The sequence below is a fragment of the Carassius auratus genome, unplaced genomic scaffold (genome assembly GCF_003368295.1).
Source record: "Carassius auratus strain Wakin unplaced genomic scaffold, ASM336829v1 scaf_tig00216558, whole genome shotgun sequence".
NCBI lineage: Eukaryota > Metazoa > Chordata > Actinopteri > Cypriniformes > Cyprinidae > Carassius > Carassius auratus.
In genome coordinates this window covers 639,107-665,423 of record NW_020528631.1, presented here as the reverse complement: position 1 = coordinate 665,423, position 26,317 = coordinate 639,107, and the positions used below count along the sequence as shown (strand labels likewise).

Sequence of the window (26,317 nt, the reverse complement as noted above, 5' to 3'; positions counted from 1 at the left end):
ATATGCTTAAAATGAACCACTTCAGTGTTGTTTTATTTTTTATTTGATTCAAGCCAAATTCAAACATTCAAGCAGCACTGCACGTTTGTGTGTGTGTGTGTGTGTGTGTGTAGATACATTTTGACATTGCATAAAATGAAAGCTTAGAATTTCTCAATAGAACGTGTAGTTGCAGTTGCGCTAACCATTATTTAACAGAACATTTGCCATCTCAATTATGATAAAACTCATGTGTGGATGTGCCTTGGGCTTCAAACTCCCTTAAAGCCCTTAAAGTGTCGGCTAAATGAACTTGGGGATAGGCTACCACTAATCCTTACAAAGACCCTTCTTATTTTTTAGTTTGAGGGGTCTCACCACAGGAGGTCTGGTGGTTTCATCAAAAATAGATTACGGAGTCACTTTTGGGCCTCGTTTGATCTTCTGCTTACACAAAACACAAAGTTAAGATTGTAAGAATGTAAAGATGACACTCGCTCTTGCTGAAATGCAAGCGTTTCAGTTGAGTAACAAGCTTATTTACTGATCTTGACAGGAATTTCAGCCTCTTGTGTCCAGATATGTCATCTTGTTTGTGGGTTTATCGGAACATCTGAAAGGTTGGGTGGCCAAGTCAAAAGATTTAAGCAATTCATTCTAGGACAGCTATTTCCATGAATGTCTGAACTATGCAAACTTTTTGCAACCTCTGACCCTTTGTTTAAAAAGGAAAAAAATGAACTTCTATCAAGCGTGGAGGACTTTTGCACATAATGCCCGGGAGCTTATGATGTTAGGAATGGTTAAAGACCCTCCATTAGGTTATCTTATAAGTATCCATATGATTATCTGTAATTTATGGTCTGAAAGTCCCTACAAGCAGGTCCATTTGTCACCAGTGACAAGCACACACACCGTAATGTATAAAGCTAAAGGCAACTTTCCCTTTTGCCTTCCAGTGCTGTCATGTGAAATGAGATTATAGCTGAACCGGTTGGACACCGTTCTATATTTATCTCATTAAAATGATTGTATGAGATGCTAGTTAATAGCTATCATACATCAGATGTAAATGAGATTTTATTTTATATTTTTTGGGGGGGTGGTCTGGGTGTTTTGAGTGGTATGATTTGTGTGTGCCTTGTACGTGTGGGCAAAATATTTTCCCATAATCCATTATTTCATGGCAAAATGCTCCAAACAAAGCAAGTGCCATCTGTTTCCATCCCTGCTGTACATTTCCATTTCTATCCTTCTCTCCCCTTGTCCCACTTTCTCTCATGTGAAAATATTAACTTAACATAAAAATGAGAAAGAGTTGCCAGGCCAGTGATGCAAAGCAACAGAAAAGCGTATTGTTTGAGCGGATTATTGAGAAGAGCCGGACAGATTTTTTTAAACATCCTCAATATGCTGAAAACACTGGCCTCGCAGTTTGTCCGTAATGCGCTCCTTCTTACATCCCCGTATCATTCCGAGCAGAGAGCTGTTCAAGTATCTGCCAATGAGTTTTTAATGACCTCCACATTTATACTCAGGCAGTGTAGCTTTGCTTTTCCTGCAAATGCAAATCCTGCTTTTTGTTATGGATACCTTTAGTGGGTTAGTTGTTTCTGTTTAGCTGCAATACGACCTCAGACATTTACAATGATGACTAAACATTTTTCAGATATCTTCAGAAAAGCAACTACCTCATAATTCAAAGAGCTTCATATAAAACGACTGGTCCAATAGATCAATAATAGTACAACTTCTAACCTGTTTGAAAAATGCATATACCGGTAATCATCATCATCAACATTTATTGGTTCACTCATTTTATGAATAGCTTTTATTAAATCTATTTGAAAAACACATTGTAGTGAAGTATCAACCAATTATTATTATTATTATTATTATTATTCCCATTAATAAAGCCATTTGAAAACATGATTATCAATACTTTTGAATTAGTGAATACTAATACGAATAATAATAACAGTTATAAAATTGCTATTTTTGTTTGACACTTGCTTTAGATCCTGCAGCACAAAGTATAGTGTTTGACAGCTCTCTAATCAAAAATTGAAGATTGTATTATATAATAGAAGAAAAGCTTTCCCCCCTGTGGCTGCTAGATTCTGCGGTTCAATTAGACTTGAGTCCTGTGATGTGTGCGTTTAGTGAAGTCTGAAACACTGTAGGGCTCGCGATTCCATCCACCGGAGATTTCTCTGTGAAGTCTCTGCTTTACACGTCAACGGGCTAACGTCTTCTTCACACGCACACACACACACACACTGAGAACACACCTGAGCCTCTGCCTTTTTTTACCCACTCTTGTGGCTTATTTCACACTTTGCAAGCTGGGTCTTCTCCAACACAACATGTCACTTTGCCTAAGCGCAAGTGACACAGAAGAGAATCAAACAAACATTTTATGAAGAGTTTGATAGAACACATATAACATTCAAATACCATTTCCCCAGATGATTCTTCAAATAATCTTACAAGCGGTATTTCGTTCCCCTTATACACTTTTTATACTTGTAATACAAAGAGCCTCACAGGCAGCTGGGTGCTTAGCTCAGCGAAGATTCAAGTTCTTCCAGCATTAGAATGAGCTTTAGTTTGGTTTGAAGTTGGAGAGTGTGATTTTTGCTGGGGTAAAATACTTTCTCCTATCCCAGTTTGATGTGCAAAGTCAATAAATAAATAACTAGTTGGTTGATTCCCACAGGAAAGACGTGTAAACACTAGGTTTGAGGTGCTTTTAAAACATTACTCTGTTTTAGCAGTTGGGTCCTGTCCGGACAACTGCAGGTGGGTGACAGGTGAGGAGACCTGGATCTGTTTAGTGCCTTTCCTACAGAAGTTACACAGGTAACCTTAAAAAATTTTTGTGTCGGTTGCTTAAAGTCTGCCACGACATTCTCACTGCCTTGATTCACGCTGTATAAGTTTGATGCCAATGCAAGTAGTTGGTGAACACTGTGAAAGCAGCTCCAGAGCAGAGTTTAATAACCCCAGTGCTAGCCCTGCTTTAAAATTACAACTGTGAGGCGTTCCTTCACCTGGCGTTAAAAGCGGGGTTTAGAACAACAATAACCTGGTATTAAGCACAGTGTGAAAACACAATTGTATTCCCACTTCTTCCTGTAAGAAAGAGTCAGGGGAAAGTTCTGCTTAGAACTTGTGGATCTTCCAGCAGTGGTTTCATCACGTAAAATATTGACTTTCTTCAAAATGTGTCTGAAAAAGTAGGCTATTATGACTTATTTTGACAGACTGAACATTAAGGTGATGGAATATAAATGCGCTGTATGAGAAGAATGATAGGTGCATCAATGAACAGGAGCTGCTTCCCATGGCAAACTCAGGGTGCTCCAGATACTGCATCCAGTGTCTGAAGATTGTTCTGTATGTCAGCTGATGCAGGTCCATCTGTCAGACAGGTTGTAGCTGTCACTGTTAGAGTAATGCATCCCGACTCTGTCAGAGATGCCAGAACAGATGCCGTCACAGCATATAGACACTCAATGGGTGGTGGGAGTTTAGGTAGAAAATATGATGGGATCAAAATGCAGTATATTGAGTTTGACCAGTTATTATTAAATAGAGTTGTTCCAAAAAATGATTTGGACACTTTGAAAAATATTGGAATGTCATTAGATAACAAAATGTCTAGAACAGAATAGAATAGAATAGAATAGAATAGAATAGAATAGAATAATGTTTAATAATTTAAAAAGAGATGGTACAAGCATTTTTCAAGCAACATTTCAGAAAACATTCAGAAAATTATGTTTGTTTGGTTCTAAATTACAGTATGTTAAATAAATAAATAAATAAAAGATAATCTTCAAAATGAAGACAAAATATATTTGGATTATTTATTTATTTATTTTTTATTTTTTTTTATTTATTTTTGTTTGCAAGCCTTTAGTGGAACATGTTTATACATCCACTAACAGTAACTTAGATGAAAATAGTTATATTTATTATATTTAATTCCAAGAAGTAGATAATGTGGAATGTTAAATAATAATTGTTATGAACTGATATAAATTATGTTTTAATAATAACAAATACTGCACTCATAAACTTATGTTCATTTATTATTTTACTCTTATTTATTATTACTTTTAATTATTAAAGATGTTGGGGTTTCCTTTGGGTATAGTTCAATAAAAAAAAATAAAAACAGTCTCCTTCCATTGCAAATGCCAATTGCTTTGATATTTTATTATGCAAACAAATCCATGCATTTTATAAGTTTGGCTTAATTTATCCAGATATTTTTGGGGGCTGTTGTATGTGCTTGGTGTAACTCTATCCTAATTAGACAGGAAGGAGAAGTAACATGGGTCATGCAGTACTTGTAAATGATTAAACTAGGCCAAACATGTACCTGTGTGTTGTTGTGGAGCATGTCGTTTTGTTGTGCTGAGTTGCACCTCCAACCATTAAACCCAGCAGCTCATCTTCTCCAGAAACTGGTGGTGAAAATAAAAGTTTAGATGAGTTTGAGAAAGTGTAAACAATGTAGGATGTGTTTCTGTTTGCCTTTTAAGTAAACACTGTTGATTTACTCATTATGGAGGTTTCCATAATGATTCGATTACTGAGAAGGCAAATACTGCAGTGCCTTTAAAGTTCTCTGGAGGGGAAAAAAGAGCGTGGTTAAAAATGTATAGCTGCATATTTTCACAACAGACATTCCTCGAGGCATTTGAAAACAACATAGCAAGATTTGATCGGTGTAGCTTGAATTGAAATGTGTTCTTTTTCAACAGCCTGTTTCCTATAAATTGCAAAGTACAAAAGTAAATGATTCCCGAATGTGCCTGTCCAAACCTAACCTGAGCTACTGGATATTTTTAATTTTGTTCTACCTGGTTTTGTTTTAAGGAGTGACCACAATGTCACCAAGGAGACAGGGAAGGAAAAATGATGGCGCTTCATTCATATTGATAATCAGCTGTCATAAAGGAGCCAGAGTGAGTGATGGCGGCCGTTCTGCTCAGCTGCATTTGGTTAGTGGCTATATTTACGATAACATCCTCCTGCATATACACACTCAGCAGTACGCCTCTTATATAAATGTACCATTTCTCATATTTAGGGTGTGAACAGAGGGGTGAATCTTCAGAGCAGGGCAGGTTTCTTCTACAAATGTTTTTGAGCGAATGAATGATATCTGGTTTGTGACTGTATTGTTTTTTTTAAAGTCGAGATTCACAAGTTGCGGATCTTCCCTGAAGATTTTGAATCTGCACTGATAGCCAACAGCAAGCATCAACACAGGCCAGAACATCCCTTGAACCCTGCTGTTGGGGCATCATACTTATTTAAGTGAAGGTCAGGCCTCCTGTTTCTCCGATTGAGTACTGAGATCAATATTAGAGGACGATGCTCGGAAATGACCTGTTATTTAGACAATGATAGCATTGTGCTATTGCTTGCCCATGAAGACCCGTACATGCATAAGACAGATACATGTACCAACTTACAAATTCCTATCATGTAGACTCTAATACTGTATACAGACACGCACTTATCCTCTCGTCGATTTGGGAAAGTGACAGTAACTGGGACAATCCTCTTACACTGCATTCGGGTGCTTGGTTTGTTTCCGTGGTGCATTAACAGGTCATGTCAGTTTGATCACGAGTAATTCCTGGACTGGGAGTAGGCTGTTTGGGTCAAAAAGCAACACACACACGCTCACACACTCAACTCAATCATGCAGTCCTTGACCCTGCAGCAGCGAGAGGGTGCATCTCCCAGATCAGCACAGCGGCCCAGCAGATAAGAAATGATGAATGCAGATTGTTCTGTGGCTGACACTATCATCAGTCTGTGGTGACTTAGTAGCAGCAGGAGTCTACACCCTGGGCACCGGGCGTCCGTGAGTGATGACCACTCCCAAAGCATGCGCGGCGACATACCAGTGGCTGCCGTGTATGAAAACAAATACCAATCCTCTATCAAACGCCTCCGGAATTGCTTCTTTATCTCTGTCTGCAACTGTATGACAAAGAGAGACATCAGCTTGCCACTTTTAATCTATTAGTATTCCTCGGGAAGAATGCTTTTTTTTTTTCTTGTAGATCCCATCTATTATGTGTACTGTGTTTTGTAGCACAGTGCTCATGGTTTGCTTAATAGTGGGAACTGAGCCATCAACCTTCAGTTTTACCATCTCTGGGGCTGAAACGATTGGACAAAAAATCATTATTTTCTCATTATTTGCTCACCTCCTTTTTTCTTTTTTTTAAATAGTGTAATAGATGTTTTTTTTTTTCATCTAATTGAGCTTTCAAGTCTATGAAAGAACACAGAAGTCTTAAAAGTTTGTCCATACAACAAAATCTTCTGCCATCGATCGCAATTCAAATCTTTTTTTGTATTATTAATATTATTAGTAGCAGTAGTAGTATTGCAGTATCTTGAAACATTTAAGACCAAATTAAAGCATATATTTAAGACTTCACAGCTTTTCTTGATTTGTTATTTCTCTTTTCTGGTGCTGTTTAAAGATGATGATAAAGTGACTTATTTGTATTTTAAAATTAGTAAAATGATATATTTTTTTCCATTTCCCATTTACATTTGACGATAAAAAATTAGGCCTGTGTATAATTATCATAATAGGCTTATATATATATATATATATAATTAGTAAATTCACAGTATACCTTCCTTTAAACTCAACATCATTATCGTGAAGATAAACTTCTTCTTGAGTTGCATTTCGATGTTAATTCATTTCTTTCATCACTTCAGCAAACTAAATTCGATGCGCATTAACCAGATCCGTGCATGAATCATTCGGACCGGTATTGTGAACTGAATCAACTGATTTAATGAAACCTTCAGAAGAATGCATCATTCACGAGCTAAATGTAATGCTGACTTGTCTTGTTTCACATTTTACTGGGTTAGTAGTCAGTCCAGGGAAGTCAGTGTTTAAGATTTCACACTTTACATTTGAAACCCCTGGGCTCACGTTCTGATTTGCATATTTATGAGACCAGTAACACTGATTGAACGATTACAAATCGCCACAGGCACTCATCATGTTTCACTAACTCTTTGTAGATGTAGGAAATGTCACCATGAAGAGGTAAGCATTGCTCAGTGTATGACTGGTTTGTCTGCTTCTAGCACTGTTTCATAACCCTGGGTTTAAAAGAGGATAACCCATGGGCATAATTACTTACACTAACTCTGTGTAGAAATGATCACATCCAGCATCTTAGCAGGTGGCTATTCTTTCTATTATATGTTAGTTTGTGTAATGTTTTACTCATAATCTGTGGATGTGATTGTGTTCCTCTGGTCTACCCACAAAAAGATTTTCTGCCTCTCTCCCAAATCTTGATTTATTAATGCTACATTCCCTTTTATCTCTATCTTTTAAATAAAAATAATGGGCTCCCCGTGCAAATAGACATATCGATTATTTTTCTGATTATGTATCTATAATTAATGTTTTCATGCACTACCAAATATAATGTAAAGTATTTGTCTGGAAGAATAGTATTTTATTTATGAAAAAAGCCATTATTAGGTCTGTTTTCCTTCAGCTCCCTATGGAATACACTGTTCAAACTCTAGTTCAAAGAATGGGATTATTTATTCATTGTTTACATCAGCACTGTGAGCAGCTTATGAAATAGAAATGTTCTTATGGCACTCGTCCACGTGTTTGACCAGCTCTCTTTTTCATTATTTTGCTCCACCGCTTTATCGTTCCCACTGTTGCTTACCGTTCTCTTTCTTTCTCTATCTAATGGGGTATGAACATTTTAAACATTTGGGATATTTTTCATTAGAATCTGAAAATAATGTTTTTGGCAAGAGACTCAAACTAATGTCTGAAATTTTATATTCTTCTGTGTCTTAAATTTCCTATTAAATTCCTCTCTTTAAGCTTTATTGGTTAATGGAAAATATCTACCTTCCCTTTTTTGAACAGGATGCATTTGGCTGATTATGAGCTGTATGTGGTTGCATGTCCTGTCCCTGAAGAGGGTCAAAGATTTGCCTGGGATTGTAACGAACCCAAGAAAATAAGTCACCTTAGGTAAATATGTAAGATTTGAATTAGGAGTTAATTTTGCACGCATTCAGCTTAAATTATGTGAGACTGGTGGTTGGAGTTTTGGAAACATATTTGGGGAAATTTAACATGTTTTTGTCAGCTGTTTAAACACTCATTCTGATGGCACCCATTTATTGGAGTGGATCCACTGGTGAGCGAGTGATGTAAAAATAAATGTGTTTTTTATTAATTTATTAATACACGTTTTGATGAAGAAACAAACTCATCTACATCTTGGATTGCCTGAGGGTGAGTACATTTTAATAAACATTTTCATGTTTGGCAGAAAAAATCCTTGTATAGCTACTTTGTCTGATGCATTTTGAGGAGTTTTTACACTCGTAATGGTACTGATTTTATTGTTTTACTTCTGAATTGTCCTCAAAACATCTGAACTATAAAAAAGAGAAAAAAATGGATAGAAATCATTTGCAGAGTTTTATTGTTTCCTAAAGACCTCTATTTATATCCATCACACTTTTTTACTTAAGTTATTATAGTTTTTAAATATCATAGAAATTACACAAAAAGTGGAAAACGTTCAGAATTCAGAAACATACATTTAGTATGACAGGAAATTAAGCTGACATTGATTTTGGACGTGCCTTGATGTCTTCCTACCTTGGAATGCGACCTCCGAAGGCAGCATTTTTCAGTTTTCGGATGCAGCCATTTAAATTAAAAAGAAAAAACATTGCGCCAGACTTTAGACCAGGTTTGAGTTGGTCTATGGTATTTTCAGTTCCTTAAAATAGTATTGCGCCAGCAATGTGCCTGAACACACTTCTTTTTAGACCAGCATGCCCATAGGTGCACAAATGAGCGCAAATGCATTATTTTTTTTATCAAACGACGTGGTGCTGGATGGGAAAATGCGAACGGCGCCGGACTGAAACTAGCCAACACACTTGCCGCGTGTATGATAAGGCCCAATATCTTACAGTTACTGAGGTATAGACCATGTGACAACAAACCCTCTTAAGTACACACACATATATATATATATATATATATATAATGCCATCCTCCTGCACAGCACTGTTTTTGCCAGCTTCCTTTATAGCTCCCTTTAGTTGTGACACAGGTTTCATTGTGCCAGCATGATACAGCGTTTGCATCAGGATGAGCTGGCAAGCTATCTCCTAGATAGTCTGTGTGTTCATACAGCATCTCCTTTCTCGTAGATCAGACAACCATTTCATAATGATGGAGAGCTTGGACTTGACTGTATTACACGAGCAAATTGCTTTCTGATAAGAATGGAGAAGTCGTTTACTCACAGTAGAGTGGGGGCTTCGCCATTCACATACTCAAAATGAGAAATGATTGTGTGTGGAGGAGAATGCAAAATCCCTCCATAGACAGTCATGGAAGAAACTAACAAGTGGATAGCATCCACTAAATGGCACTGATTATATGTGATCATGTGGGTAGGTGCACAATGTCCCCCACAGCCGTTATTGTATCATTTCTCCATTGCCGTTTTCATCTCAGTCAAAACTAAATTGAGAAGGGTGGCGTTTTATTGCTTCATTCAAGATACCTTGAATTCAGCTTCAGATTGCATTCGAATTATTTAGGATCAGATTAGTGAATTTAAAAGAAGTCCAAAATTTCCATCTAGAGCCCGACAGCTGTCAAAATCTGCAAAGTGTTCCAGGCTCCTTTTATGGTTCAAAACACTTTCAGGGGAAATTCAGAAGATGCTTTAATAGAGACATTTCCCCCCATTTTTAATCAAATGTAATTTGAACTTTGAGAAATTCTGTCATGGTGTGATTCTATAATGACTTTTGCCGGTTAGAAACTCGTATAAAAGAAACAAAACACATGGGGATTTGGTTAATTTAGACGCAAAATAACATTCTAAGCAAGCTAACACTAATTCATAATTGCAATATCAGAATCCTATTTCTGGTATTTGCAGAACACTTATAATTCTGAAATATGTTGAAATGTCTGTCTCAGAATAAAAATTCAAAGCGATTACCACAATCTCTTTCCATTTTCTCCAGACTGCCACTTTTACCATCTTAGTGCATCTGTCTGAGGCATTAGAACATACCGTTTTCTTGCTGAGGTGAAACACTGAAATATCTGTGACATGCATAATGGCCTGAAATGAAACATTTGTGAAAACATAAGGAGAAGAGACAGAACCACATCTTTCACACTCTGAATGGCTGAAGCATGCTAAGCTACAACACTCTCTTTCAAATTACAGGTATGCTGAAACATTGCAGGCTTCTCGGTGGACAGTGTTTCCAGTCAGAAACTCCAAAAGTGTTTTCACTCAGTCTCCACTGTTACTTATGAGCACATTATTTCTCCCTCAGTGGGATATAATGTGGGATGATATGTTGGCCTTGTCATCTCTCATTTGATAAATGCTCCATCCTCAGCTAATGGAAGATTTCTCACAGCTTCAGTACGCCATAAAACTTCTCGGAAGCTCTTACAACTGTATAACCTTAGAGTGGGATTAAAACATCTAAACATTCACCCTTCAGTATTATATATGCAAGGATGGATCAGCTTTACTTCAGCTAATTGCTAGCACAATAGTCTTTCATTATATTAATGCCTCATCAGTTTGACTGGGCCTTGATTAGTTAAAACCAGATGAAAAGCCTTAATAATACATTTTTGATATTGTAAACTTTCACACATCCAAACTGAGAAATGCAGTGCGGTAAAATGTCCATGATTGTTTATTCAGCAGCTATGAAATTATAAAACCTGAATATGATAATCTGGTTTAAAAGGATGTGAACCAATTGTTATGTCTGTAAAGAGGACTCGTACTGAAACTTATTTTACTTTTTATTGTTCTCATCAACCTTACTGAACTCCCATCAACTCAGCACTCACATCACTGAACTGTGTGAAAACATTCTAGCGTCAACGTCACTGTCTGTTCCTTACTCTTAAAGTGACCAGCGCTCTTTATATCTTATCAATGTAACAAACACATAACTTTAATTAAACACCAGATTATAAGTCTAACTAAGCATGCAACATTTCCCCTCCCCTCCCAGTGAACTAAGTGTGAAAGAACGTTAAGTAGTCCTGAAAGCGAGCAGGCCGAGTGTGTGATCTGGTAGGCCTGCCTTGGGATGGTTCAGATGGTGGTAGGGATGTTGCTTGCAAGGTCACTGGATGCTGTGGTTGGGGCAGAAGGTATGAAGAACCAAGCAGAGAGCAAGGGAGCACAGTGTCTCGGGTGTGATCTGCACCAGAAGGGCATGGTACTTTCCTAAGCCGACTGGCATGCCAACGGGAACCATCAGATAGCTGGAATGTAACTGGACCTAACTGCTTTTGTACTTGATGGGGCTGTGACCAGAAAGTGTGGAGCTTGTTTTTCCGGTATGGCCGCTGGATCCGCACCCAGTCCATTGGGAAGATTCTTGGAATGCGGGCCTTTTTCTTTGCGTCGAATCTGCCTTGTGCTTTGAGCTGTTGTTCGCATACCCTGGCTTGCACCACAGGATTTCCACCATGAGAAGTAGGAGGGCAAAGTCTATGCAGGGGTAACTCCAGCTCCCGTCCCAGCATCAGTTTTGCTGGGGACACCCCAGTGGTGGAATGCTGAGCTGCTCTGTAGTGTAGAAGAGTCTGAGACAAGGCCTCATTGAAAGAGCAGCCTTGTGCTAAGTGGGCTCTCAGACCATTTTTTAGTGACTGATTGAATCTTTCTACGCCCCCATTCGACTGTGGGTGATAGTAAGCTGTTCGAATGTGTTTGATGCCTTTGCTTTGGATGTAGCTGGTAAACTCCGCGGACACTAGTTGGGGGCCATTGTCTGTCGTCAAGGTCCTAGGCAAGCCCCAGCGGGCAAAAAGCGACTCCAGAAAGTCAATGATGGAACTGGATGTGACCGAGCCTACAGATGTAACCTCTGGCCACTTCGAATGTAGATCATAAACTACTACAAGGAAACGCAAATGATGAGGCACACCATGGAGTTCCCCACATATGTCCAGCTGAATGTGGTCCCAGGGTCGAGTTGGCCAAGGCAAAGACCCTAGTGGCGGCGGCACTGGTGAGCCTGTTTTCCCGCTTACGAGACATGGAGCACAATCCCGAACAAGCTGTTCAATGTCTTTGTCCAACCCCGGCCACCATACTAGATCCCTACAGCGCTGCTTTAGTTTGACTATGCCGAGATGGCCCTCATGAGCCATGGTCAGCACTCGTCCTCTGAGTCTAGCAGGAATGATGGCGCAGTGTCCACGAGCCAAGCATGTGTCATTCCAGCATGACAATTCGTGTTTCACTCTGGCATATGGCTGGATATCTGTTGCCACTTGAGTTGGCCAGCCATTCAGGACATACTCACGGACCGCCGATAGTGTGGAATCAGCAGCAGACTCCGCTGTGAGTTCCTCCAGGGACACAAAGGCTGTCAGGGGTGCATGCACTAAATTAATAAAATCCCCGTCCTCATCCACCTGACAGAAGGCAATGGTTGATGACACAGAACGAGACAGCAAATCGGCCACCACATTATCTCTGCCTTTGGTGTATTGTATTGTAAAGTCATACTGCTGGAGGCGGTCAGTCCAACGGTACATGCGCAGTGGTTTGTGACCAGAACCAGAAGGAGACATAAGCGCACTGAGGGCTTGGTGATCAGTCCGAAGGGTAAATTTTCGGCCATAAAGGTAGGCATGCCAGCGCTCGCAGGCCCATACACAAGCCAGAGCCTCCCTCTCTCCAGTGGAGTACTTTTGTTCGGTCAGGCTGAATGCACGAGAAGCAAAAGCCACTGGCCGTTCGATGCCATTCTGGAGTTGTGAAAGAACAGCACCAGCAGCAGTAGCTGAAGCATCACAAGTGACCAGTGTGGGGCAGTCAAGACTAAAGTGTGCCAAGACAGGTGGGCTTGTCAACAGCTCCTTAAGCGTGCGCACAGCATCAGAACAGGCTGAAGACCAGGTCCATGGGGCATCCTTTTTGAGCAGTTGGCGTAGAGGGTATGTAATTGTGGAGTACTGAGGCAGAAAACGCATATAGTATGTTGTCATCCCTAGAAACGATGCCACCTGTGCTACGGATGAAGGCTCCGGCACCTGTTGTATAGCCTCAATATTGGAGTGCAATGGCGACAGGCCCTCGGCTGAAACATGAAAACCGACAAAGTCAACCTCTGGTACTGCAAATAAGCATTTCTCCATGTTAAGTGTCAAATTGTGTTGACTGAGTGCAGCAAAAACAGCCCTTAAGCGTTGTTCATGAATCACTGCATTTGGGGCATGGACAATGATGTCATCAAGGTAGATGGCAGTGCCAGGGACACCAGCCAGTATAGTGGACATGATTTTTTGAAAACAACTTGGGGCCGAGCTGAGTCCAAAAGGCATCCTTGTGTAACGAAATACGCCAGAGTGCGTAACGAATGCAGTAAGATTTCTGCTGTCTGGGTGGAGGGGAACCTGGAGATAGCCTTGACGGAGGTCGAGTTTGGAAAACATTGTCGAGCCATGAAAGTGTGTAGTCAGCTCTTCGATTGATGGCAGAGGGTAGCGATCTGGGATTACTGCTTTGTTGACGGACCTTAAATCTACACAAACTCTTAGTCCGCCAGATTTTTTCTTAGCCACTGTCAGATTAGACACCCATGGGGAGGCGTCGACAGGTTCGATGATGCCCTCTGCTTGCAGTTTCACAAGTTCTGCTGTGACTTCCTCACGCAATGCCAGCGGAATGCGGCGAAGTGGCTGAATTACTGGTTTAACTGTAGGATCCAAAAGAGGCTGATGAGTGAACGCAGCTAGGCAGCCAAGGCCTTCAAACAATGTTGGCCATTCATGTTGCCAAGGACAGCTGACAGTCAGAACTTGAGCCCCCTTATTGTCCAGCAAAGAAAAGCCCAGACTAATAAACAGGTCCAATCCAAGGATATTGTTGCCATGGTGTGTAATGTGAAAAGGGAAGTCGGGCAGGACCTTGTTGCCATACTGGACAGGCGCATGTACAAGGCCGATAACATCAATTGCAGAACTTCCATATCCAAACAGATTCAGAGAAGGCGACTGAAGGGGCAAGTGTGTCAGGAAACGTTCATAAGTAGCCATATTGAGTAGTGAGACTTTAGCCCCTGTGTCCAGTAGCAGTGAAATACAGGAATCTGCTATAGTAACAATGCATGTAGAAAACCCTGCTGAATTGGTATTTATTGAATGAATAATCGCAGGTGTTGAATTGTTAACACGTGGGTTTCGTTGAGTAGGAGTTTGAACTGGGGCAGACCGACAACATTTTGCAAAGTGGTTCGGTTTTTGACAGCGTCGGCATGTTTGTCCCCATGCAGGGCAGTCAGGAGCACGTGATGGGTGTCTAGTGGACCCACAATTTCCACAACGCCGATTAACTTGAGGACGTGCATATTGTATGTCTGCATTTGAAGATACATCTGCTTCTGCCCTGTAAACTTGTGTGCATTCATGTATCATGTCTCCACTGTTTACACTTGATTCGTGTGATGTATTTAATTTAGCAGCACACTGTGCAGCAGACTCAATTTGAGAGGCCAGAATTACAGCTTTCTCTAAAGTGAGATCATCATCTTCCAATAACAGCCGCTCCCGAACGAGTGTATTGGTTGTTTTTTCAATCAACTGATCTCGTATCATCTCATCTGATAAAGCACCAAAACAGCACGGTTTTGCCAGTCCTCTCAAGTCTGCGACATATTGAACAATCGACTCACCAGCGCGCTGTCTGCGCTGCCGGAACTGCAGCCGTTTTAACAGGACACTCTGTTTTTTTTCAAAGTGTCGATCTAGCAGTGTAATCGCAGCGGCGTAATCGTCCGCATCTCCGAGTGTGCGAAATACACGCTGTCCTTCGGCACCAAGGCAGTGGAGGAGTATGGCCATTTTCCGCTTCGTCGGGACGCCATCGAGGCCCATTGCTAACAGGTATGTTTCAAACGACATTTTCCACTGCTCCCATGGGACCGTAGGTTCGCCAGGATGGGGCAAAAAGGGGTTCGGAGAAGATAGCGACAGCGCGGGGAATTCCTCAGCCATCCTTGTCGCCAATTGTTATGTCTGTAAAGAGGACTCGTACTGAAACTTATTTTACTTTTTATTGTTCTCATCAACCTTACTGAACTCCCATCAACTCAGCACTCACATCACTGAACTGTGTGAAAACATTCTAGCGTCAACGTCACTGTCTGTTCCTTACTCTTAAAGTGACCAGCGCTCTTTATATCTTATCAATGTAACAAACACATAACTTTAATTAAACACCAGATTATAAGTCTAACTAAGCATGCAACACCAATGAACCCACCTTCTGAGTGTGCTTATAGCAAACACTTACCCAATCTTTCAACTTTGTCATGTATGTATATTTGTCTTTCATAGAACTGTCACTTTACACTAAACTTAACATTAATGCAGAATATCACATCTTGAGTTGTACTTCCAAAGTAAAAACATTCTGGTACATCTACTTGCACATAATTAGGTTCATTTATACTACGTATTTATTTATAAATATCGTTTGTGTTTTATGGTGTGTTTCTAGAAGGATGCATGAAGAGGTAAAACCAATTGTGTATATTAATTTTTTTCTGTATTCTCAAGTGTGAATAGATTGCCACCTAGTGGAGGTGATTGGATGTTATGGGTGGAAAAGGACACTCATTTCAAAAATTTTATGGAAAATATATTTACAAGGAGACCATGAGTGAATATACCAGTTTAACTATATAGCACTTTGTTAAGAGTCAAGTATATACTGATTAGATTAATTGTCATTGGCACCATGTATTAAAGTAAAAAGCAAGTCATGTTTCTCAAGCTCTTTAGAATAAGCATCTTCTGCTATTAACAATATTATATTTCCATTTTCCATCTTCAATGAAATGTTGCTTTATGTTAAAAAGTCACACATCGAGGCAGATGCTGAAGTTGAACAAATGAATAAATACTCTAACAAATCTATTGCTCATTGTTAGATAATAGTAATGTATTAATTAACTTTAACTTTTTGGACCTTATTGTAAAATGTTACCCAAACAATAAAATAATCGAATACAGCAATAAATGTTATCCTTAATGTTAGAATTGTATATGACTGATATTAAATATTTTGAATAATAATAATTATTATTATTTCATTTTTTCTGTGGGTCTCCAATGAATCAATGAAAAACTAGACTAAGTTCACCTTGTCGGTGATAACTTTTTCGCAAGTGAGGAATTTGTCTTGTTGGTATTTTAATTGCTTAATCCTATGTTTTCCTTTGGAACTTACTGAAGTTCCCCGGATTGAAGACCCTTTTCTGTCTTTTCCAAGGCTACAATGAAGATTAACCAGCATTGTGTGTTTTTTAGACCTTGCAGCAGAAGCTTGGATCTTCAAACCATTGTTTGTAATGCACTGTTCGATTGGTCAGGGAGGACAGACCGTTAAAGGCAGCAGAGGAGAGGCAGAGGTCTTCATAGTTCAGCAGCTCCAGGCTGCTCAGGCCAGACTGCATCTGGAGTCACTCCTGTATAAAAGACAAGATGGGACGGGTGATGACTCTGCTGAAAGTCTTTTCTTCACCATATTTTTCTTTCCTGAAAGCATATAAACCTGGATTATGTCCACATGCTTCGATTGAACAAAAATAATTATCAGGGGGAATCCCACATTTTGGCCCCAATCTCAAGGAAAGGTGTTTTGAGTTGGGCAGGCGCCTCATCAATGCCATGAAGATAAGTTTTATGACTAGGATTTTTTTCTTCATGGTAATGTAGTGTGGTAAGACTGACAAGTTGCAAAATAGCAGCACTTATCTCTGATATCGAGGTTCTCTTGACCTCACAGTCAGTTGTCTCAAAGATAAAAGTGAGCTGGTCAGACAGCAACACATTGACGGATGACAAGCCTCTGGAGGTGTTGTAAAGCCCCCAAGTGAGTGTCATCAGAGCTGTGCCATCAGTGCACTGAACCGATCCACGCCAGCCACAATCTGTTGCAAGACTTTTGCTTTGCTGTTGCCTTTTAAACAAAAACAGACTTGAATTTCCTTGAAGGGCCAATGGTCGATAGGTCTCTTAAAGCGCAGTTTAAACAAACATTCAGTTTGTCGCAATCAGAGATAAATCCAAACTCATGGATCCAAATTTCTTCCGGTAACATTAGTTGAATATCGAACATTGTTTCATTTAACAAACGGTAACATGTTTACTGCACATCTATTTCCTACACAGATCATTTGGTATCGTCTCCAAATATACTGAACAAAATTATAAACGCAACACTTTTGTTTTTGCCCTCATTTTTCATGAGCTGAACTCAAATATCATTTCTATGTACACAAAAGCCCTATTTCCCTCAAATATTGTTCAAAAATCTGTTTAAATCTGTTTTGGGGAGCACTTCTCTTGCCGATATAATCCATCCACCTGCACATTTTAGAGACTCCTTTTATTGTAGCCAGCCTAAGGGACACGTGAGTAATAATAATGCAGTCTAATCAGCATCTTGATATTCCACACCTGTGAGGTGGATGAAAGGAGAAGTGCTCACTAACACATATTTTAGGCAGATTTAGGCCTTTTTGTGTACATAGAAAAAGTCTTAGGTCTTTGACTTCAGCTCAAGAAAAATGGAGGCAAAAACAAAAGTGTTGCGTTTATCTTTTTGTTTAGTGTTCATATTTCTTACACACACTAAATTAACTAGCGTGGCGTTCTTTTGAGTCTTATCTTTTCAAGTAATATGAACCGGTTCACTAAACCATACTAAAAGAAAAATTTATATTAAAAAACTTGAATGTCGGAAAAATATAGTTAGTTCTTTGGAAGTAGACATATTATATCCGAAATATGATTAAAGAGGTGTATATTAACTTCTCCAGCATGTTCGAATTTACAGAATTGTTTAAAACAATTATTAAAAAAGAACTGTCCGAAGAACCGATTCACTGAAATGAACCACTCACTTCCTAGGGGCATTATTGACGGAAGTGACGCAGTCCTTACGCGACGCGAGACGTTAGCCGCGCTTTATCCGGGAAAATTCAAACGAGTTTATATGGTAAGCGAGTCGGTCTTTTGGGGGGTTTTTGTTTTCTTTTTGGTTCTTTTTGTTTCACTTTGTGATGTGTAATCGATTCGGGAATCGGGTTTGTCGACGTGACAAGTATTTTTGTTTTAACATTAATATTTTACAACTAACGTTAGACTAACACTGGATTTAGAGAAGCGTTTACAGTTTAAATCGATTAAGATGTTTTTAATACCAATGTTGCGTGTATAAATACAAAACCTGTGACAGATTTTTCATAGAAAGTGTCCAATTTTATAGACGAGAGACAGTCTTTATAGACGAATCAATCTATCGTTTTTAGCTTCTTTTGTTAATTAGATTTTGCCCTTCGCATCTTAACGTTGACTTTGATGAGAACATGGACCACAGTGGGGCTGGAAACATTTTCTAATAATACAACAATGTATCATCATCTGCAAGACTATTTAATAGCTCCTGAAGCCCCTAAGCCTGGTGATATGATCACACCAGTGAAAACCATACCTAAAGTAGCTCACAATTGGGTAACTGGATCAGGCAGAAAGATTTCAAACCGAGATTTGTTGGTGATGAACTCCACTGCACAGAATGCTGAAGAAAACAGCCCAAATATCCCGTGTGAGCTCAGCAGCATCAATCCCATGGCAGAGGTCGCCCCTCTAGATAAAGTGGACATGATGCTGAAGAGGTGCAGCGAGACGCCAGCAAAGATTTTTGCAAGAATGAAGGCAAAAGTTCAGAGACAAAATTCTGAGGGGCATGGGGAAGCCTCTGATCATGTAAGCATCAGAGAGATGCGTGACCGTGTCCCCTCGAACCCTGTAACCCAGACCTCTCAGAAGAGTAACGCAAACCAGGAGACATGTGTGTTAGCCCTCTCACCTCCAAAGTCACTGAGAGGAGATGCACAAGCTGGAGAAATGGACTTACCACAGGATAGCCATTCCATCAGTCTTCACAAAGTGCCTGGAAGACAACATGAAACCTTTAATACGGAGTCAGACTCATTTATTGGTTAGTGCTCCATTTATTACATTTTTTTCAGATGTCACACATATTGATGAAAATGAATTCTACTACAAATATCCCTTTTCTTTTTCTAGAGCCCTATGTTTTACTTGAGAATATACCTGGGGAGATGTTATCAGAGAATCTTTATAACAGAAACAGACGTATGATTTTAATATTATTATTTTAGTAATTGCTGTTGTTTGGCATTTAAGGACAGTTATATACAATGCAACCTGACTTATTTACAAAAATCTGTTTGTATTCGTTTACTCAAGAGCCTCATATGCTGTTGAACAAGGTGGTTCCTGATGACATGTTAGCCCAGATTCAGCGGAAACCCATCACCTATGTCAGCGGTTCAAAGGACATTAGAAATAAAGGTATGATTTTTAATTTCACCCTTTATTACTGATAAAATTAGAGTGGTTTCAAATAACGTATATGTCTGGATATTAATCTTTTTTTAATGACTTAATACTGATGCTCTGTTTATGATGACAAGTATTTGCAAAATCAGACAGAAATACATAACTCTTAAGTTAGTTCTTATTTATATGTTTATATGTATGAATATATGTGCACTGGAAGATTCTTCTGTCACCACGACACATTCTGTGTGTGTGAAAACATACTTGACATTAAGTATTATTCAGATTTTTACTTAAAACTGGGTTACAATGCAGACTTAATTAAGCAAAATAGCTATCATAAAAAGAACAATAAGACCTTGATCATTCCACAGCTCTGTTGTTATTTAATTGCAGGTGGTGTTGTATTTGGTGAGAGGAGCATTGCAGTAGAAAAGGACAGTGAGGAAGACCTCCAAATAGACACATCCAGTAGTCCTGAGTCGGAGTCTGATCCGTTTGGTCAGTCGGAGTGCACAGAAGTGGTCCCTGGACTCCCTCAGCCTCATCGTAATCTACTGGATGATCCTCTCCTGCAGCTCTCTCCTCGGGTGTTGATCCCACAAAAGACAGCGTCTGTGTTTCAGTCAAAACAACGAGCTAAAAAAGCAGATGTAATTCTAGATGAAGGAACCAATGTAAGTAAAAAAAAAACTAATTAGCATTTGTTTTTTTTTTTAATGGTTTTTAAAATCATTAACGAAACAAAAATGTTATTTGGTGGTTTTATATTTTGTAGTTAGTACATTGTTTTTTTTTTTTTTTTTTTTAGGTGAGGGGGATTCATTTAAGAGACTGGGTTTTGAAACTGCTCAACAAAGACCTTGTGGTTGATGGTATTCGCATGTAAGATATTTGCTTTCTGCCTTTTTCCTATAAGTCAAGTTTATTTGATTTGATTTTAAATTTTTTTATTTTAAAGAATTGGCATAGTGGCTGCACTATAATATAATGTACAATGTATTATATTACACCGTTATACTTTTTCAGTAATCATCCTTGAAGTTGTTTTATGTGGCTCTAAAATTTTCTTGTTTGATACATACAGAGATACTATGATACCTTGGCACAGCAGTTTTATCACTGAAAGAATCTCAAGCAATGTTCTCAAGACTTCATCTGGCAGAACCTATGTCCTCATTGGGAAAATGGCCAAACATCCCAATTCATGTAAGAAAATGCTTTTTAAATCAAGTTGCATTACTTTGAATGTGTGTATTTCAATTGACAATTTTGGTTTGACCCTTAAAGTGTTTCCAACATGGTTTTTGAAGAAGTTTCTTTTTGGGTTTCCAAAAATGTGGAAGGAGTACCTGGATCAGTTTTTGCGTGGACATACGGGGTAAGTTGCCTCAACTCTGTTATTATGCTGTTTATCAAATTTCTAAAAAGAAACTATTCTTGTTTTAGACTGCAGAAAAATCAGAAGGACGACAGTGTTGCGAAAGCTCCCAAAGCTAAAAATCAACAGGCCTCTAAACTCTCAACCTGCAAACATCCCAAAATTCAGGGCAATATAATGTGTGAGTATATCATTTCAACAGTAAAGGTGACACTTATATCAGTAGACAGTTTGCAAATCTGTCTGAATGATTTATAATTGAATCAGTCATAATTAACTGATTCATTTATTGTCTTGATGTGTTTATATTTAATTGGTGTCTGTATCAAGAATGTTCAGAATCCCAGTTTTTGTTTAAACTATATTCATCCCCATAGGTTTGAAATGGTCATGCTAATATATAAATAAATAAATATATATTTTTTGGATAGCTCCCAGTCCCATCACTCCCACTGACAACATTCAGCAGGGCAGTGCAAAAGTTTCCCGCAGTGGCCGACTCATCAAACCACCTCTGGAATACTGGAAAGGAGGGAGGATTGTTATGGATTCTGACATGAACGTCACTATCCATGAGGACTACACTACCTCAGTGCTGTCCACGGTACTCTTCTCATTTCATTCAGCACTGCAAGCAATGTCTTTGATCTCTAGTGGCCTTCACAGGGTCTTTTTATATTGTTATAGTGCATGTGGACCATTTCTTAAATTAGATTAAATTTGATGTTATTTTTCTTTCCAGCCAAAGAAAGCAGTAACTATGGAAACATCACAAATCACAGAGAAACAATCATCCAGGCCTGAAACTCTGGGAAGAGGTGTGCATTGACAACACGTGTGTTTTTAAAGTGCATTGTTTGTTTTAATTCAAAATTTCACATTTATTCGTTTTACAAAAGGGAGGCGTAACACATCTAGCAGTGAAGATGAACTGTCAGTGCCAATGAGGAGGATCAAGCAGCGTTCGAAACCCCAAAGAAAAGTCCAATCTCAGAGCAATCCACCTCCAATTGAGAGCACAACACTGAATAAACCTTCAAGAGCTCAGAAAGGACCCATAGTTATGGCCCTCAGCTCAATCTCAGGTCATGCTGTGAAACAAAAAGCTAGTCAACCTCAAAGAGCCTCTCTGAGAAAACAGCAGGCAGGAAAAGAGAAAAACGCTATGGGTTCAGGGTCAGAGATGATGGAGAACACAAAGGTTGATTCAGTGAATGGTCATTTCTCACCTAGGGATGGAGCAGTGTCATATGATGATCAGGAATCGGGCTTTGAGAATGATCCGAAGACAAAGAACCACGGCAAGTTCCCAAAGCAAATTCAGGGGGGACCACAATCCATGCCTCACGACAGCAGTTGCTTACGCCGAAGTGCTCGCATATACTCCAGAGCCCAGTACTCTACTGACTCTAACAGCTCATTTGCATCTCCAGACCCTCCAAAAAGGCGAAAAGGAAAAGGGTCCACAAACCGTAAACAGCTAACAAAACCTCATAAAACTGAGACCTCTGTGGTGCGAGATTCTACCACCCGTAAGGAACAACCTGAACAGGTTTTAGTGAGAGGTTCCCGTAGACCAAAAAAGGTCTTGCAGCGGAATTCAGACGCATTGGTAGGAGATACTGTTGATTTTCCCTCAGATGATGACGACGAAGAAAGAAGACGACATGACAAGAAGACCACGTTATTGTTGAGGAGGACAAGACAGAGGAAAGCTAAATCTGATCTAAAATCCAATGGACACTTTGCGTCCTCCGAGGACATGCATTCTGAGCACTCCGAGGATGAGGAAAGTGTTCAACATGCCGTTTCAAATAACAGAAGATCAAAGAAATACGAAACCGGAAAAGCAAGCAAGAGAAGCAAAAAGCCACAAACAGAAAACAGCAATAAGCATGAAGAAGATGAGCTATTAGATGGAAAATGGACTGAAGAAGAGCTACAAAAACTACATGAGTAAGTTTTAATCTTGAATTATGAATTATATTGTTATTATTTTTTTTATTTTTTTTGGGGGGGGGGGGTTACTTGGTTTTTTACAGGATAGGAAAAAAAGTGGTTGTAAGAAATTCCATTATTTTATGGAATACCGTCATTCATTTGGATGCATAAAACGTAGACAGATCATGAGAGCACTGTTTATTTCTCTGGACAGGGCTGTCAACTCATTACCTAAGCACAAGAGCGGTTACTGGGCAAACGTTGCATATACTGTCGGCACTCGTTCGGCTGAAGAGTGTCAGGAACAGTATAATTCCAATCAGAAGACCAACAAAAGACCCAGAATAAGAGCACAAAAGAAACCAGCAGCAGATAAGGATCCAGGTTTCTTTACTTTACTGTATAATTTGAAGGGTTATGACAGTTTTTACATATTTACAAATTCATGCATTTGAAAATAAAAAAACTATGTCTGATCTTGCTTTTTCTCACAGGAAAGGAAGTAGTTGAAATAACTGCTAAAGCTGGAACACTTAAAAGGAGACAGCAGATGAGGCAGTTCTTGGACCACATGCCCAAAGATGACCATGATGATGTGTTTGCCAACTCACCAATGCACAATAAGCAAATCAAGGTGATTTTTTGTCGATTGATTTTAAGCCAGATGCTGTAAACTGCACATTTAGACCTGATAAAGGCCCCTGTCTGAGTGATGCCATATCTTGTCTATACCCTATGAAAATATAACCTGACATCTTCTTTAGTTGCCTGTATTCGCTGCAAATGGAGATGAAGATTTCAGCCTGCTTCAAAACCCTCAGACGCCGAGTTCTAGCATTTCAACTGCTGCTAAAACCCCTCAGTGTCTGCACATAAGCCCAGGAATGCTGGGATCCATCAACAAGTACGCTTTCATCTCGACTGCCAAAGCTATTTTTAGTGGACGGATGCTGAGAGCACTCATCAGGCTTAATGCCTCATTTTTCAGAAATGCAGATGTCTAATTTGGGTCTTTGTATAATAAATAACTACTAATTTGGGTCTTTGTATAATAAACCATTAATTATTTTTTATTTTTATTTTATTTTAAGGAATAACATGGACAAGTACATTTTCCATTTTCAGAAGAACCAAAAAGGACGGAAACGGGGCAAAAAGGCAGCACCAATAGTAACAGTCTCAAAATCCTACTTATCTTTAATGTTGTTCCCATAAGTGATCCAACTGGTTTTTATATATGTTTTATTGATAGTAACATGTTCTGTTTTTTTCCACCTGTTAATGATGATGATGCAATATTCTTCTTGTATAGGACAAGCTTACACCAACTCCAGTAGTCAAGAAGACTCTAAAGAGATGTGTTGGTATGCAACTTACATTTTAGAAAACACAAACATGCTACAGCATATGGAGTTAAAAAATATGTTGTTTATTAATATTCACCCCCCATTGTGTTTTCAACAGCTGAAGATGATGACTTTGTGGTGTGGAATATGCTGTCAGATAAAGATATCCCATCCAGAGATGATGATAGTGACGAGGAGGATGATTATTTTATGGAATACTGCTGAGTTTCACTATTATGGTATAGCATCATAGTTTAAAATGTATCTAAAATCAGTTCGTTTCAGTGCTGTTGATCACATTATTTTACAGTGTTTTAGCTTCTCATTTTCCCAATAGTTTTTAAGTGTGTTTTGGTTTGTCAAACACCAGTGCTCATGAAATGTTTGCTAGCTGTAGCTCACAAAACATCTCAAATGAAGAGTTTTAATTTGCCTTGTTGAGCCAGTTCTTCAACAATGCAGTGTTTATCAGCGGGTTGTATATATATATATTTTATTTGGCGTTAATAATCTGCGGAGGTTATACCATAAAATTCGAATGAAAGCGTAAAAATGTATCTGGTATAAAAGTTGAAAAGGCAACATTTTAGATTCTTTTATTTGATCATAGAGTAAATAAATATATAAGCAAATACAATGAATGAACAAATAAAACGGTTTAAGCTTAATTTTTGTCCACCAGTTTTACTCGAGTATGCTGTGCTAGCTGTGGCTTTCTTTGTCATGTTCCTTCAAGTTCTTTATAAATATATTTTTCTGGAAAATGTCTCTGTTGGTCTTTTAGTTTTCTGCTGTTTTTGAAATGCTGTGTAATAGCATATTAACAGTTAATGCCTTTATATTTTCATCTTTTTATCCTTAAACTACACTTATACTATTCTTGCACCAAAACCTTTTATGTACTATTGTTTCACCCTCTCTCTCTGAACCATAGAATGTATTTAGAACTTTTTTGGTATGCTTTGGAGTCCACTCCTACATTGAAAAATCCTGCCTAATGGGTAGCTTTGCTATAATGTCCATAAATGCTGCCTAGGTAGGTAGCTATATATTAGCCAAAAATGCTGTTCAGGTACGCAGCTATTCTATAATGCAGATAAATATAGTTTCATAAAGTAGATATAATAGCCAATAAAAAATAAAGGTCTAGGTAGACGGCCGTGTAGGGTTTTTTTTTTTCGACAGAGCCCGGCTGTGCTTCACAGTTTAGACTGACTCGCGTTTTCTCGCATGCAGATGTCTTTGTTATATTATACACAATTACAATTACATTACAATTGATGGATTTAGCAGGTAATACACATTTGGCTCAGGATATTCTTATTTTAAAGACAGTAAATCGCTGTTTTTGAAGATTTATCTCGCATTAATTTCACACTGAAACTGAATATAAGGAACCAAATTCACATAAGCAATTCCCTTGCAGTTTAAACCTGTAAGTAGACAGCCTGTCTGATTCATCGTGGACCATCCAACAAACCTAAAATAATTACACTATCCCATCCGTTTGGATCCCCCTGACTGGCTCTTTGATGTCCGTATCTCAACCTCTCCTTAATCTGGTTTAAAAGTTGAGATCCATTTAAGGTTTTCTTTTAGTACTTTTAGCTGCATGATCTGCTGGATTCTCTCCAGACTGCGCAGACTCCGTTGACATAATACATAGGCCTACTTCATAGCAGCGACATATAACTTTTGGAAGAAGGGATGTTTCATTTATAATAAACCCTTTATAAACTGGCATGTTCGCACACTTGCACATTCAGATTACATAAAGAAGTTATGAAACCAGACATGTAATCAATTCCTTATCAGTAAATGCAGATATGTAGAGTCAAATAAATTGCATAAATTCTTTTTTAAAACATCTTTAGTGTATCCTTTGTGTCTGTTTTCAATCCTTTAGATGGTACAGACCCCCGAATGTGGTTGTCCTTGTTCAAGGGACCCCCCATCCTAAAAGTTAAAAGGCAGCTATATATTTTCATTTATAAAGTCCCAATCTGTGCTGTGAAAACAAAACAAAAATATAAGTATTTGCAAAATGTTATTAGAGAATTTAGTTTATATTACATTTTATTAATTTTCTTTTTTTTCCCTACTCACCATAGTACTGTACAAGGTCTTTTAAGTTAACTAAAACCATTTAAAATAATAATTACT

At 38.7% G+C, this 26,317-nt stretch overlaps 1 protein-coding gene across 1 annotated transcript; it reads left to right on the top strand.

Annotated features, from left to right (window-relative positions):
* Nucleotides 1–14,867: 14,867 nt before the first annotated feature.
* LOC113098422 (mis18-binding protein 1-like) lies at nt 14,868–24,918 on the top strand. The gene is made up of 18 exons (XM_026263484.1): nt 14,868–14,995; nt 16,424–19,121; nt 19,211–19,279; nt 19,394–19,498; nt 19,883–20,163; nt 20,298–20,371; nt 20,574–20,695; nt 20,777–20,867; nt 20,936–21,048; nt 21,299–21,471; nt 21,610–21,685; nt 21,767–22,823; nt 23,023–23,192; nt 23,303–23,442; nt 23,573–23,712; nt 23,900–23,978; nt 24,121–24,172; nt 24,273–24,918. The coding sequence occupies exons 2-18, from the start codon at nt 18,479–18,481 to the stop codon at nt 24,377–24,379; spliced, it is 3,492 nt and encodes a 1,163-aa protein (XP_026119269.1). The 5' UTR covers nt 14,868–14,995; nt 16,424–18,478; the 3' UTR covers nt 24,380–24,918.
* The last annotated feature ends 1,399 nt before the right edge of the window (nt 24,919–26,317 follow it).

What these genes read in the sequence shown, in the direction of transcription:
- LOC113098422 (XM_026263484.1), top strand. Translation starts at nt 18,479, where the DNA reads ATGAGAACATGGACCACAGTGGGGCTGGAAACATTTTCTAATAATACA. An exon ending in GGAGTCAGACTCATTTATTG is followed by an intron (nt 19,122 to 19,210) that starts GTTAGTGCTCCA and finishes TTCTTTTTCTAG; the next exon opens with AGCCCTATGTTTTACTTGAG. An exon ending in ATGCTGGGATCCATCAACAA is followed by an intron (nt 23,713 to 23,899) that starts GTACGCTTTCAT and finishes TTTTATTTTAAG; the next exon opens with GAATAACATGGACAAGTACA.